This window comes from Phoenix dactylifera, chromosome 14 (genome assembly GCF_009389715.1).
Source record: "Phoenix dactylifera cultivar Barhee BC4 chromosome 14, palm_55x_up_171113_PBpolish2nd_filt_p, whole genome shotgun sequence".
In the NCBI taxonomy this organism is placed as follows: Eukaryota; Viridiplantae; Streptophyta; class Magnoliopsida; order Arecales; family Arecaceae; genus Phoenix; species Phoenix dactylifera.
The window spans coordinates 130,256-142,799 of NC_052405.1; the positions used below are offsets into that span (position 1 = coordinate 130,256).

Below are 12,544 nucleotides of genomic sequence, written 5' to 3' on the forward strand. Positions count from 1 at the left end.
ACCTTTAAGTGTTAATCCTAGTCAAAAAAACCAACAGCTCTCCCTTCTACACCATTTAATTCCTTAATTCCCCAAGAAACACAGTAAATACACTCTTTTGCTATCCCAACCATTGATTCATGTTGCATTAACAATGCCTTCTCAAACCCAAGACCCAAAAGGACAAAGTTATATAATCCTCTTATCTTGACTGCTAGATTCAGGCCAATTCCTCCTCTCGTTCAATTTTAGTATTAGAAGCCCCCATCCTCCTCCATAAGTACCCTCTCTAATGTCCCAAATTCAAGTAAGAATATTTTAGAGACCATATATAAATTAAAAATTTCTAGAAGAACTTCTACCATTTTGATACCCTAAAGCTTGGCCATCCCTTCCATCCTCTTTTTTTCCCTTCCAACTCTAATGAACCCTAACTCCAACCCTTTGCTAGCAACTCTCAAAGAAAAAAGAAGAAATGTTAAGGAGTCTTAGGCATCTACATTCCCTATATCTCCCCACTATCTTCTTTTCTTTTTTTCTTCTTTTTGTTTTCTAGCATATAGAAATCATAAGGAGCTAAGAAGCCCTCTTTCCTCTAAGGCTTTCTCATAAAAAGGGGGTGGGTACACCTATCAATCCTTCTCCGCCATTAACCTAGTCCTTACCCCTGCCTTATCCATAGCTAAAACTAGACCGTGAAATCTAAGGATAGGAGATCCCTTAGGGAGTGCCGCCTCGGCTTGTTTTTGTAAAAGGAGGAGCATTATGGATAATGATTTGTTAGCACAGAAAATTCTTCATTTTGCTAAACAAGCTTCTAAGAGGAATACTTTGTTAAAGCGGACAAGAAGAGAACCTATGATCAAGTGAAGTTATGATATATTTGCATAATACTTCTACTCTATGGATTTCATGTTGCATTAATTATCCGGCTTGAAAGACGTATTTATAATTTCTTTTTTCTGGGTGTTAGTTAATAGATCTACTATAATCTGATTCTTCGCATCCATTGAACTGTCAGGGCTGTCTGTTGTCCCGTATTTTCCTTTATATTATATTTCGATATGATGTGCATGTCTCTTCATGATACTGCTGCTATAGGTCAGCTGGTTCCCTATCAATCTAGATTGTCTTTTTCTCTTCTTATTTCTCTTATCCTTTTTGTAGATAATTAGATTCTCCTTGCTAAAGCTACTACTAGCAATGGAATAGTTCTCAAGAATATTTTGAAGTCTTATTGCGTGTGCTCTGAGTATCCAATGAATGTGACAAAATCACATATCTTGTTCAGGTTCAATCAACTACTCAACAGAAAATTTTGAATATCTTACAAGCAATCGAGCTTGAGACCTTGTGATTTTGAGCTCCTTCTTGACGGAATTAATGCCATGTGGGATAGTTGGAAGTGGAAACACTTATTACGAACTGGTAGATTAATATTTCTCTAATCAGTCTTGCCCTCCACATTTAGTGTATCTAGTGGCAAATTGATCCATTTCTTAAGGTGTTCTTAACAAGTTGGGGGCTTTGGAAGTTTTTCTCAGAACATGATTCTAACCAAAAGAAGTTTTGAAATGTTGCCTGTCAACCGAAAAATATGGCAGGCTTGGATGCTCATAATCTTAGAGGCAAGCATCTAGCATGTATGGCCAAGGGTATGGGTCATTTGATCTTAAAGTCTAGTTTTGTATGGGAAAACTTTAGCAATCTATGTGCGTAATTTTTATAGTCAAATTGCAACTCACTCTAAATTATGCCAATCAATAAGAGGATGCCAAGCATATTGTCATAGGTGGCTGAAGATATTTAGATGCCAGCCCTATCAGGGTATAAAATTTCTTCTATATCTCATGATAACTAGTTATTGTGGAATGCAAGGAACCGGCATATTTTTCCATAAGAAAGGTATTGCTAGCATAACAAATGCCTCTCCATACTTCACCAATTTCGGTCCACTATCCAAGATCTATCGAGCAAATAACCGATGTGGGACTAAATATACGTCCTCACGAATCCACACAAAGTCTTAATAGTTCAACAAGAGAACATGCTGCAAGAGCAAGGTTTATTACTAGAGATGAGTTTGGTAATGTATTATTTGGCGGTAGCCATACTTTCAATCCACCACAGTTGCTGAAGTTGAATTATATGCAGCTTGGGAGAGCCTCTCAATTGCTATTTACAATTTAAAATTCTTTAGAATTTGGCTGTCATGTCTCCTTGTGTTTCTGTTCTTCGAGCTAGGCTACATCAATATATTCTCGATTGAGGGAGTATTATTTTTATTATTACTTTTTTTTTTAGGGGAACGGAGAAGGCAAATCCTTCTTTCATGTGAAAGATACAAACTCGCTTCGATTCTTTAATGGTAATCCAATGGATCAACAATATTGTGTCATCAACACCAGTGATAACAGTCTCTACTTCAGGACATTCATTTTATCAGGCAATCTCTTGTTTCATTTCATGCTGGTCTTATATTTGGAGAGGATAATTCTCCTGCTCGCTTGCTAGCTTGCTGGTTACTCTCAAAATTTTCACATTTCTGATGCCCTGTCCCTACTGGTTGACGTTTATGCTACCGGACGTACTTTTTTCCGTCCATAATTCTTGGGTTATGCGTACAATACGTGAAAGATGGTAAGTAATCAGATCTGTTGGCCGTAGAGTATCAACCATTTTTTTTTTTTTTTGCTCGTATAGTTATTTAAGAATATTTATTTGTGCAAAAAATAATCTACCGAAGTGATTGTTGAAGGACCTTGCCGTTGGTGGCGATCTTGTGAAACAATGCCCGTGGCCTGCATTCACTGAATGGATGATGATGTCCATGTATGATGGCTCGGGGATGGATTGTTCGAAGTTCAAGATTGTTTGCTGGAATCGGAGATTTTGCATTTACCAGAGCAGCGTGGAGGTGGTTTACACAACAACTGATACCTTCTTTTATGGGGTCATGTGCACGACAAGATTCATATAAGAACTCATATATAAAAGTATTGCGTTCAACAGGGGGTATATGTCAAAGTAGTTACGTATTTGAACTAAAGTCGGCAAAAAGATTCACCGATTCGGATCCAGCCATCCACAAGCATCTCTTACACGTAAAACCTTAGGGCTCGTTTGGTTCGTGGGAAGTATTTTCTCTTCTACGAATATGATTTCTAAAAATCAGATTCCTAGGAAGAGGATATCTAGGAAAGTACTTTTGGTATGTTTGGTTGACCATGAGAAGGTGACAAATTTCCAAAGTGCTTATGTTTGGTTGACTATCCATTTTTTTGTGAAAGTTATGTATAATTTCTATTATGCCCTTAATAAAAATTAGGTCTTTAATGCCTCTTTAATGCTTCTTTAATGCTGAAGGGTTTTTTTGGGAAAAAATAAAAAAAGAAGTGATTCCCACCTTATGAGAAAGTAACTTTCCTATGTTTCTCATGGAAAAGACTTTTTCATGAAATATGGAAATAATATTCCTATGAAAATATAATTTTTTCATTTTTTTTTTTTGAAAAATTTAACCAAACAGAAAGCATCTCATTACTTTTTCGTTGACCATACTTTTCCTTTCCTTTCCCTGCGAACCAAACGTTATAGAAAATATTATTTTTGTTTGGGAAGGGAACGTATTAATTTTCGACGCAGCTTCCCCGGAGTCGCAGCCAAGCATTTTAAGCTTTCGCCATTAATTATAAATTTCAACGGAAAAATAGTTTGAGGCACACTCGCCAGAGACATGTCAAAAGTCAACCCACTAATTATGTGCACGTGGAATCCACTATCTCTCACGTGTTTCCAAGACTGTGCACATGATCGGTGCGATAAAATAACAAGAAAAAGGAGGTGGCGGTACTTCTCCACTTGCGCTCCACTTCCCTGGCCCCGGATTCCGAGTCACTCTTTCGCTTTGGAAAGGCAAGAAGGGGAGACTTCGCTCCGAAGCGAGACGGGGAACGCCACGGGCCGCGGCGCACGGCGGAGATCGGCGATGGCCACAGCATCCGCGGGCGCACCTGTTCCATCCTCCTCCTCTTCCTTAGGCGGCGGTGCTGCCGGCGCCGCGGCTTTCAATCCCTCCGATCTCTCCTCCGATCCGCCGCCGCCGCTCATCCTCTCGCGCGACCAGCTGAAGCACTGCTCCGAAGCCCTCGCCTTCTTCAAGAAGAAGCTCAAAAACCCCGCCAAGATCAGCCAGGAATTCGATCGGCTGCAGGTATTTTTTCTTCAATTGATACTTCTTTTCCCCTTTGCCCGTTAGGGTTTCTAGGTACCAGATCCCTCATTTTTTTTGGACTACTTCTTTATCGGAACGACTTATATGAATTCATGTTCTCCTTTATCCGGGCTTGGGACCGGCTATGTACAAAACATATGCTTAGTCGAGTTGTGTTGAGTTTTTAGCGGAACAACTTGTTTTTCTTTTTTGGTTCTTGAAAAATCCGTGGTTGTTTTACCAAAAAAAAAAAAAAAAACCCGTGGTTGTTTTACCAAAAAAAAAGCCCATGGTTGCTGAAATTCTATTAACCAACATGTCATCGAATAACCACACTTCAAACACTATTTTACTGTTTCCTTTTGAATCTTTGATAACAATTTTAGGCTATATGCGTCCAGTGATCAAATTGATACCCAAAAGCCATTCTTCAAAAGCCTTTTTTTTTCCTTCCATAAAATGGTTGGGCGCATCACAATATTCATGTCAATCTGGATATCAACCTATGGATTCTTATGGTGTACAAATACGGAGGTCCAGGAGAATACCAAGCACCTCATGCAAGCATAATCAGGGAGTAAACTTTAATTATTTCATTTTAGTCAAATTATCTTGATTTATTGCTTTATTTTAAAGAATATATTTGTGCAGCCTAATGTCTTGGGACTCTTGCATAAAATGTTATCTTCTTGGGGGCTGGGACTGGAAGATTGCCTGAAGTCTCCTTGACATTTTGGTGTGGATACCCTGAACAAATTGCTGCATTGTTATTTTGCATCTTCATCAAATTTGTAATGCAAACTGCATTTTGCCCTTTCCCTTTTAAGTGAAATGGACAGGCACTATTGATTCCTTCAATTTTCTCTACAAGCCCGTGTCTGATGATATGTTCCTTGAAGTTTACAAGTCTTTACAAGTGTTTTTATCTGGATGTATCTTGTTCTTGAAGTAGGCACTTTGTAATTCCTTTTCTTCCTTTTTCTTTCCCTCTCAAAAATACCTGATAATGTTGGATGAACATGCTTATGTTCCCAGGAGATGAGGTTGACAAAGGATGAGATGGTAAGAAGGTGCAGGGTAGCTTTTCAAGATGCCAATTTGAGCAAAAATCGCTATATAGATGTCCTGCCATGTAATTTCAATTATACTTCCATTTTTCTTGATTAATAGGTTGAATTCATTTTAGAAAATCAAACATTATTACATTTTTCTGCAGTGAGCATCTTCAGAGTTATTTAATATACAAATGGCTTGATTTTGTTTTCTCCTCTCTGTTCAGTTGATGACACCAGAGTTGTTCTTAATTCAAGTAGTGGTAGTAAATCTTCGGGGAATGACTATATCAATGCAAGCTTTGTTACGGTACAAGTTGCTATCTTTTTCTATGCATTTGCACAGTATAACAATTTGCTTGCTCTGTGTTTAACTTTTAAAGAGCTATTTATTTATTTATTGACCAATAGTGCCTAATATGCAAAATTAACATTTTTCTCACCCTATTGTATCCCTGTGTAGATTGCTTCTAGTGGAAGAGTTTCACGTTTCATTGCCACCCAGGGTCCACTTCCAGATACCTTTGAAGATTTCTGGGAGATGATAATTCAGTATCGCTGCCCTGTAATCGTGATGCTTACTCTTGTTGATAATCCCAAGGTACATGAAGTTGTGTTTTTTCACTCTGTTATGAAAGATGCAATGAACCACCTGAATGTTGTTTGATTACAAGTCTTTATTCTTATTGATACTTATAAGAAGAAGCCATTCAAAACCTATGGTAATAACCACTACTGGATTGCTACTTGGTTTGTGCTTTTGCATGTCCTTCTATCTACAAGAATTTTCATACCGTTTCAGTATGAAGTCAAAAGGCACCTGCATATTGGTCATTGATAGAAGTATAAGTAGCATGACAACTCAGTAAAAGCTAACATTGGACTGTTCTTTGAGCTATTTACTTATATGTCACGAGATATGGCATTGCTACTGGTGTGCCTGGGTAAGGAGTAACGATAATATAGGCTGATTTTTTTGATTGCCACATTTTCCTTTTAAATCTGAACACTGAGGCATCACATGTATCTTATTTAAAGATTTTCTACGGTCATTTCCTATATCTAACTTTGAATATTTTTGAACAAATTTTCAGCCTTTAGGTCTGAAGGGTATTTATAGAATGCCTAGTTTTATGAATGAAGAATATGAAACCTATAATTGATAGAAATCCTAATCATCTAATTATGATGTATGAACATAAGTTTGTAAAGCAAAGACTTTAATGATTGTATCATTCAGCATGTTGGTAGACCTCCATGAAGGTGCACGAAGACCAAGTCATCAAAAAACATGAAGTGTTGATGAATCTGATGTGCAGCCTTCATGTAAATCCTTTTAGGGCTATTCTTCTACATGTTGGACGGACTCTTTGGTAATGGTTATAACCTAGTATTTTGTAACAGAGTGGAATTAAAGAAGGGATAGGCCTTGATAGAGATCTCAAAATGAAGAATTACCAGTAAAAAAAAAAGAATAACAAAAGAACGAAAAAGTAAATCTTTGGTGCACATCCTCAATCTCTTTTATGAGCTGTAGGAACCTTCTAACTTGTGTGCCACATTTACTCTAGAAACTTGTTTATCTGCCTTCCTACGAACTATTACAAGCTTCAATGCTGGTATCAAAAGCCATTGCCACCAAATTTGTGAAAAACTTAAAATCTGAATGATTCTATGCTCTTTTGCCACTTCACACTTGCATTTTTAATAGTGTTGGTATAAAGTGATATTAAATAAACATCTCATATGATGCATTTAGACAACGATATTTTATTAGAGACTCTTGAATGCTTGTCTCTAGGATTGCTACTTTCCTGCTCTCGCATGTTATCCACCCTTGCTTATGCTTCTGATTTATGTTGTTACACTTCATTCATGTTTGGAGTTCTTGAAACCTTAATATCTAAGTAATGATACTCCAAGATGACAGTCTGTATATGCATGTACTTCCATCGGATATGAAGGATGTGGGGAGCCTTTTGATGTGATATTACGCAATAGAATAAGATATAAGTGCGGACAAAATCACTATTTTTCAATAAATTACCATGAGAGCATAGATATCATACATAATATGAGAGAACTATACTTGCTAGGAGACATGGAGATCGTGAAAACATACAACCCTCGAAGAATTACTATCCCAACCACTACAATCCACACATCCATCTAGAGCTTTGCATAGCTCCAAGCCTCCAATACCACAGACCAAAGGGATGCACTACAAGATTAGCTTGTCTCGCAAGTTTTCCCTCTTTTTCTCTCACACTGGAGCTTGGAGGAGAAATCCTAGCCTTAACACCTCTTCCCCCCCTCCCCTAGCGTTAGAATATGGAGGTTAGGATCATGGATGCCTCAACTAGGGGACCTCCCTTCCTTATTTATAGAGGAGGGGATGCCTCCTTTACTGAGTCCTAAGAGGACTCGGCCAAAATGAGGTAGCCTCCTATCTTGACGCCTCTTATTTAGAGTCCTGAACAGAGTCTAAGTCCAAGAGGGAGAGGGAAGGGGCACTGGCCTCAGAGACCACCCCCTTTAGATATGTGTGCCTTCCTAGCATCCCATGGGTGAGCCCTAGAAGGTAGGGGCATCAATCTAGTGGCCTCCCCCTCTTCTTCCTGGCGCACCCCACCCAAGGTGCGCCAAATTGGCCCCGCAGCAGCCACCTACCCTGGTTGGCTGCTCCTTGACTTGGACCCGATCCATGTTACTTAGGGTTGACTCAGGTCCAGTCTTACTTGATCTAACCTAGCTAACTCCCTGTATCTAGACTATTTCTCTAGCTCAATCTCTTCTCCAATTAAATCTAGATTTTTTTGATCTAATCCGTGAGAGAACAATCAACTAGAATCTCATCCTTGTTGACTTGGAGACAAATGACATATACTTGATGAGTTTCTTGGATGGATTAACTTAGGTTCCCGCTTATGAAAGACTTGGCATTTTAGGTCCGCTTAGTCACATATCACCTACATGGTCGAGCATAAGGATATAGAGCCCATATTGCATTATTAAACCTCTTGGTGAATAGGATGAAATCAGTTATTCTCCTTATTTATGCAGAAGATATATCCTACAATTTTGCCTTCATTGTTGTCGTATGACCATTGAGTATAGCACGGTCAGATTCTTAACCATACGGTTCATGGCTCATTAAAATTGTGGATCATGTTAGCATCCTTTTAGAAAATAATTAATTATTAAATAATAATTTTGTAAAATTATTGTTTTCAAAATCTTTCGAGTTATTACTTGATTAGGTTTGATGTGTCTGACCACGTCTGTATTCTAGTGTGGAACCTATGCTATTACGATGGTTTCCATGTTGGGTAGCTTGAACCTCACTCATCTGAATCCAGTAAATTACTTTGCCATCTATCAAGGACAAAGCCTAGGGTGTCATGGTTAACACAGGGGTTTGTCTGCAAATTTACTAGTCTCCAAATACAGTAAGGTGGCCTATTCTTTAGGCCAAGGGATTACTTACAAGCGCACTTGGTTCGCACCTTGACTCATGACAGTGTTTTGTGTGGTGGACTGCTAGTCTTGACCATTTAGTATGATGGCATACATGGGTGTCAGTGCACGGTTTGAACTCAGTAAAGGAAGAACTCTATGTCGTTACTATCCACATAGGCTGCCTTAGAGGCACGATGCTTAACCTCACCTATAGATGTGAACAAGTTTTAAGAACGTAGGAATATCTAGTCATCCCTTTGGAAAATACACTGTCCACTCGGATAAATCCCTATAATACTCGTGGGTTCTTTTTTGGCTTTATAGTTGAGTTGTGACATAGATATTATACTGTATATGACTGTATGGATAGGAGACGGATGATCTCTCAAATACCCTCACAACCAACATAATGTGCATATAATAATATTTTTGCCACATTATTGACATTAAAGCAGTTTATAATTTATCAGAGTTTTTCTCTACTAACTATGACTCTGAGTTCCTCTATTTCATGCTCTTGCAACTTTCATACTACTTTCGTTCTTTAGTTCGAATCAAGGATCGCCGAACCGGTACCGGTAGACGTACCGGCTGGCCACCGGACGGGTACCGGTAGGCGTACCTGTCGACCACCGGACCGGTTCGGTATCGGTTCGGCCTCCAAAAGTCTAAAAAAATTTGACTTGGCCGATACGGGCTGGGGCTGGCCGGTACGAGAGCCGGTATGGGCCGGTACCGTTTTCCATCACTGTACCGAACCGGTTCAGTACGGGCCGGTTTAGCATACCATGGTTGGAGTCGATTTCGTTTTCATATGAAGTTTCATGACTACCTTGTATAAATCTAATTGCCCTTCATAGTCACTTTTGATTGCCTTGGTGCTTTATATATGGTATCAACATTCTTTTTTCCCTTATTTTGTTAGTGCATCTTGCAGTTTCACTTTGCTTTCACTAATTGTTGTTATTAGGTTCCAGAAATCAAACAGTTATCTAATTTTCAAATAATGGCAGATGATGAAAAAATGTGCTGATTATTTTCAATCAGAGAATGGGCTGAGAGAATTTGGAAAAACAAGTGTTTTCACTAAGAGTACAAGAATCAGTAAGTCTTCATTAGTGCTGCGTTGCTTGGAGGTGAAGCACAAAGAGGTAATGAATTCAAGTGGAAACTTTCATGCTATGTTTCTTTTTAATACTTTTAACTGTAGTTGTAAATATTTGTATGAATAAAGTTGCATTTTTTTATTAAGTATCAGCATCATTCATCAGTTGCTGCTTTATTACTAGCCATGGAGAGAGAATTTTGTTCTGAATAAAATAGATGGTGGCTACAATAAATGTGTGGATATGACTCTCAATAGATGGTGGCTACAATAAATGTGTGGATATGACTATCTATGTCTAGAAATTTTTATATGTACTGCAAGTGTGTGGGTGGGTGCATGTGTATTCATGTTAAAACGTGTCCTTATCCTTTTTCTTTTTCCTTTTTTTTATGTGTGTGCGTGTGTGGGTGGGGTGGGGTGGGGGATCAGGGAAGAGGGGTTGGTGTTAGTCATAGGTGGTATTCTAAATTTCTAATAGTGCAGAAAAAGGCCTAAATTGTTTTTTTCCTTGTTGCATAGAAGGAAGATATGTTGTGCCGTTGCTTTTCACGACACCAAATGTCTTCTTTGTCAAGGCTTGCCTTTTGGACTGTTAGTTCTGGGCAATGAGCTCATTTAAGCTATTCAGAGGGTTCAGAGATCATCATTCTTTCTGGTTCATGAGCTTGAGGTGTTGGGAATCTTGTATTAGAGGGTAGATTCACAGGGGCATGTGTCTTAGCTGAAGTTAGAAGTGAATCTTATTTTAAATTTCATTTTGTTCATATTTAGTGTGCAAACTTACTTTATTTAATGAAATCTCCAGCTGCTTAATCATAATAATATACTCGGCATAAATCTCCTATATACTCTCTTTTTCTTTGTTTTGAGAAAGTTATACATACAAACAAACATATGCATTCACATCTCCAGCGCTGGTTTTAGTTTAGTTTCGACATTCCTGTTTTTATCTGAAGCCCTTTTCCTTTATATAAAGTTCATTTGCCTGTTCTTTTCTTGTAGTCAGAGGAGCTTGCCCTGCCTGTTCTCCATATTCAGTATCCTGAATGGCCTGATCATGGGGTGCCTGGTGATACCAGCTCTGTTCGGGAAATTCTGAAGAGGATGTATCATGTCCCGCCTGATCTTGGCCCTATAGTTGTGCACTGCAGGTTTGAACTTTAAATTGATACCCTCTACTTCATCCCGACATGCTTATTCTCAAAATATCCCCATCTGATATGGTCATGTTCTTTTTGCTCAGTGCAGGCATTGGAAGGACTGGTACATATTGTACCATTCACAATACCATCCAAAGGATCCTTATCGGTGATATGTCTTCATTAGATCTTCTTAAAACTGTTGCTGATTTCAGATCTCAGCGGATAGGGATGGTTCAGACAATGGTATATCTTTTTTCTTGTTTTTATATTTATTTTAGTTGATTTTTTTTAAAATATTATGTTAGGTTGGGGTTACATAATAGAATTAGGGGTAGTTCAATAGGAAATGATTATATTATGTAAAGAAAAGGAAAATATATCATTAACTGATCTTTGAAACATTTGACTTGTTAGTAGGAATTTGATGATTTTTCCTAAATATTTTGCAGTATGATATTGAAAAAATAAATTGTTCAAAGGTAAAAATGATTAAATGAGACTGTAGATACTAAAATCATTAGACATGGGTGTGAATATGAAAAATTTGAGAACTGGTTCTGAATAACATTTTTTTAACCCATGTTTTTCCGGACTGCTAAAATGGCAAATACATATGAGAAAATTGCCGAGTCTAAAACTAAAATATAGTACATTGTGAAAACACTTGTTCTTGATTTTCGAAATGGCTGAAAATTTTCTTTTGTTTAATGATTTTCAGGAGCAGTTTTTCTTTTGCTATGCTGCAATTGTTGATGAACTAGAAGAGCTTGTGTTGAAGTCCAATCAATAAGAAAGAGCTTTCAAAGGTGGGTTACATTCTTATAAATGTTTTCATATTGCACGGAGTATTATGCCACATTTTTGGCATGTATTTAAACATTCACAAGCACCTGCCTGCCTGCATGATTGCATGGCCATGGACAAATTGAGACTAGCAAAAAGAAAATGAGAACGGGTTCTTGTAAACTACCAGACATCTGCTTCATATGAGGGTAGCTTACAATGTTGTAGTCTTTTTCACAGAAAAAAAAGTTGTTGTATGTTAATGATGCTATTTTTCGTAACTAACTTTGCGATCGATGCAGAGATTATGAAGTTTGGCAATCTGTTATCTTATCAAAATGTTAGAAGGCAGTTACTGCACCAATGTTCCTGTATCAGAATTTGAATATGCACTCTTCGTGGCCTCTACAGCGCTGCTGTTCTGATGCAGCGAGGCAATGAAAATGAACTATAGTGAAGATGCAAGCCCCAAACGATTTCCAAAAGTCAAGTGGTGCATGAAGCTTAACCCTCATGACTATGGGTCAATTACATTTGGTTATCACATTCTCATTTCTAGAGCCAGTTGATTCTCCATAAGCGGCATCTCCTTTGGAAGAAATCAAGCAACTGCAAAGACAGTTATAACTTTTGAGGACATTACATATTGTTTTATTGACACGTATCAAAAGATTCCCAAACATGAGATTCTTACATTTTTATGAGAATAGAACAGTGTCATTATTTAGCTTGAGTACATGGTGTTTCCGAGAGTTCTTTTGCTTGATTAATATTAATTTTTATATATCAAGAGATATTAAAGGTTCTA

At 37.9% G+C, this 12,544-nt stretch overlaps 1 protein-coding gene across 4 annotated transcripts; it reads left to right on the plus strand.

Annotated features, from left to right (window-relative positions):
* The first annotated feature begins 3,842 nt into the window (after window positions 1–3,842).
* On the plus strand, window positions 3,843–12,544 carry LOC103701311 (protein-tyrosine-phosphatase PTP1). Of its 4 annotated transcripts, XM_008783327.1 has the most exons (10): window positions 4,579–4,928; window positions 5,020–5,140; window positions 5,228–5,324; window positions 5,472–5,554; window positions 5,708–5,845; window positions 9,717–9,854; window positions 10,814–10,962; window positions 11,055–11,196; window positions 11,672–11,759; window positions 12,039–12,544. In XM_008783327.1, the coding sequence occupies exons 2-9, from the start codon at window positions 5,123–5,125 to the stop codon at window positions 11,741–11,743; spliced, it is 837 nt and encodes a 278-aa protein (XP_008781549.1). In that variant the 5' UTR covers window positions 4,579–4,928; window positions 5,020–5,122; the 3' UTR covers window positions 11,744–11,759; window positions 12,039–12,544. The 4 variants fall into 4 exon arrangements, 3 of the variants coding, with proteins under 3 accessions (XP_008781548.1, XP_008781549.1, XP_038989127.1); XR_603154.3 differs by lacking the exons at window positions 4,579–4,928; window positions 5,020–5,140 and adding an exon at window positions 3,843–4,192 and having other exon boundaries at window positions 11,060–11,196; XM_008783326.3 differs by lacking the exons at window positions 4,579–4,928; window positions 5,020–5,140 and adding an exon at window positions 3,843–4,192.

Coding starts and splice junctions, on each gene's coding strand:
- LOC103701311 (XM_008783326.3), top strand. CDS start 3,968: ATGGCCACAGCATCCGCGGGCGCACCTGTTCCATCCTCCTCCTCTTCC. Junction 4,193..5,227: donor AGGAATTCGATCGGCTGCAG/GTATTTTTTCTT, acceptor TTATGTTCCCAG/GAGATGAGGTTGACAAAGGA. Junction 11,197..11,671: donor TAGGGATGGTTCAGACAATG/GTATATCTTTTT, acceptor AATGATTTTCAG/GAGCAGTTTTTCTTTTGCTA.